This window comes from Dipodomys ordii, unplaced genomic scaffold (assembly GCF_000151885.1).
Source record: "Dipodomys ordii isolate 6190 unplaced genomic scaffold, Dord_2.0 Scaffold120, whole genome shotgun sequence".
NCBI classification, from domain to species: Eukaryota; Metazoa; Chordata; class Mammalia; order Rodentia; family Heteromyidae; genus Dipodomys; species Dipodomys ordii.
This window is the reverse complement of record NW_012267336.1, coordinates 3,997,562-4,000,017: the sequence shown is the minus strand read 5'-3', so window position 1 is coordinate 4,000,017 and position 2,456 is coordinate 3,997,562. Positions and strand designations below refer to the sequence as shown.

General features: G+C 44.7%; 1 protein-coding gene across 1 annotated transcript in view; it reads right to left on the bottom strand.

The window, feature by feature from the left end:
• Nudt3 (nudix (nucleoside diphosphate linked moiety X)-type motif 3) overlaps positions 1–2,456 on the bottom strand; it is a 55,297-nt gene that overhangs the window by 6,538 nt on the left and 46,303 nt on the right. Inside the window, exon 3 of the mRNA XM_013029595.1 lies at positions 122–166. Coding sequence (XP_012885049.1) covers positions 122–166 — 45 coding nt within the window. The remainder of the gene's footprint in view (positions 1–121; positions 167–2,456) is intronic.

Here is a 2,456-nt window from a genome sequence, read left to right as displayed (position 1 = left end):
AAAAACAACCCCACTATTCTCTGCTGTCCGGCTTTGTTGACAACTGACTGGAACACAGATGATTTACTTCCTAGATTAGGACTATGGTAGCCATTTCTCCCAAATATAATAACAGACTTACCTCAAAAATCCCAACTAATCTTCCCAATGTCCCTTTTACTCCAGCCTAAAAGAAGAAAAAGAAAAATTAGTATACTGACATGGTTATGGTGCTGGCTTCATTCTGAAAAATAACCTAAAGCAAAACAGCTGGTGGCATGGCTCACAGGGCAGAGCATCTGCTTAACAAGAATAAGGCTTGAGTTCAAAACTCAACCAACAGCCGGGTGTGGGTGACTCACGCCTGTAATCCTAGCTACTCAGGAGGCTGAGATCTGAGGATCACAGTTCAAAGCCAGCTGGGGCAGGAAAGTCCCTGAGACTCTTATCTCTAATAAACCACTAGAAAACAGGAAGTAGCGCTGTGGCTCAAGCAGCAAAGTGCTCTTGTGCTGAAGAGTGCAAGGAGCTGAAGAGCCCAAGCCCAGAGTTCAGGCCCCACAACCGACAAAAACAAAAAGAAAAAAAAAACCAAGAGGACACAGCTTGGCAGACCCCAGGACTATGGTTATACAAAGGTTTCCTGCATTTCATATCCAGACTAGTAATGGCAGTGCGCATACTAGGAAGGAGTCCCTCTCAGCAATCCGACTAGTCTCTACTCTCTTCCTACTGAAAAGCTGACCAAACAGATCAAGGTGATCAATCAAGGCCAATGAAGGCATGTCTAAAATATTTTGAAATATGCATTATACCATGTATTCATTCACAGAACAACCTCCACATTGGAGGTCTAACTTGATGATTTTTTTTTTTTCTGTTGGTCATGGAACCTGAACTCTGGGCCTGGGTGTTGTCCCTCAGCTCTTCAGCTCAAGGCTAGCGCTCTACCACTTGAGCCATAGCGCCACTTCCAGCTTTTTCTGCTTAGTGGTGCTGAGGAATTGAACCCAGGGCCTCATGCATGTGAGGCAAGCACTCTACCACTAAGCCACCTGCCCAGCCCTGGAGGTCTAACTTGAGACAGAAAACAGTGCTGAGGTCATAGGTACAACAGTGTACAGGTGAGATGCAGGGCTCATAGAGTGAGATCCTTGGCTGACTTGCTTGGCTGTAAGAGATCAGAGGTCAGCAGCCTGCAGGATCTCAGAAGAGCACAAGTCAACAAAACATATTCCTGTGACATGTTATGACAGTAAAATGACAAGACAGTGCAGAGGGCAGGGCAACTTCAGTGGCTGCTTAGACTACCTTAATACAAACCTTCTGTCTGCCATTGTCGTTTTTTTGTTTTTGTTTTTTGCCAGTCCTGGGGGCTGAACTCAGGGCCTGGGCACTGTCCTTGAGCTTCTCTTGCTCTGCCACTTGAGCCACAGTGCCACTTCCAGTGCTGGTACTGAGAAATCAAACCCAGGGTTTCATGCCTAGGAAGCAAGCACTCATCACTAAGCCACAATTCTAGTCCCTGTCCTTACTTTTTAGATGTCTTCCTAATGCAGGTTAACCTTTTACTCAATTCCAATTCACGAATTTTCAAGTATAGCCATGAGATGTTTCTTTTCTTTTTTGTTCCCCACTTCCCTCCCTTTTTTTTTGGTCGGTTATGGGGCCTGAACTCTGGGCCTGGGCGCTGTCCCTCAGCTCTTCAGCTCTTCACTAGCACTCTACCACCTGAGCCACAGTGCCACTTCTGGCCTTTTCTGCTTAGGTGGTGCTCAGGAATTGAACCCAAGGTCTCATGCATGCAAGGCATGCACTCTACCACTGAACTACCTTCCCAGCCCTCTCTTTTTCTTTCTTTTGGTAGTGGGGCTTGAACTTGGGGCCTAGGCACTGTCCTTGAGCTCTTTGGCTCAAGGATAGCACTTTACTACTTTGAGCCACAGTACAACTTCTAGTTTTCTGGTATTTAATTGAACATCAGTGCCTCACGGACTTTCCTGCCTGGGCTGGCTTTCAACTGTTATCCTCAGATCTCCCCTCCTGAGTAGCAAGAATTACAAATGTAAACCATTAATGCCCAGTGAGGATATCCTTCATTTCTACCTGCCCTTTCCACACAGTTCTATTTCTACTACATATGCTTATGTTTTTATTATTCCCCCGCTTCAGTAATCAGGCCTTAAGCTCTTGCTCAGTTTCTTGCTCAAGACTGGTGCTCTAACCACCTAAACCACAAATCCAGTCTCACTTTTTACTGGTTATTGTAGAGATGGACTCTCAGACTTTTGTCTGTGCTGACTTTGAGTAGAAATCCTCCAAGTCTCAGCATCCTGAGTAGCTAGGACTATAGATGTGAGCAATAAGTAACTGTTTTGTTCTTTTAAAATAAGTTATTTCTTCATTTTCTCTTTGAACATCTAGAAAGCATACTCCTTTTCCTCTGAGGTAAATTCATGAATTTATGTTTTTTTTTT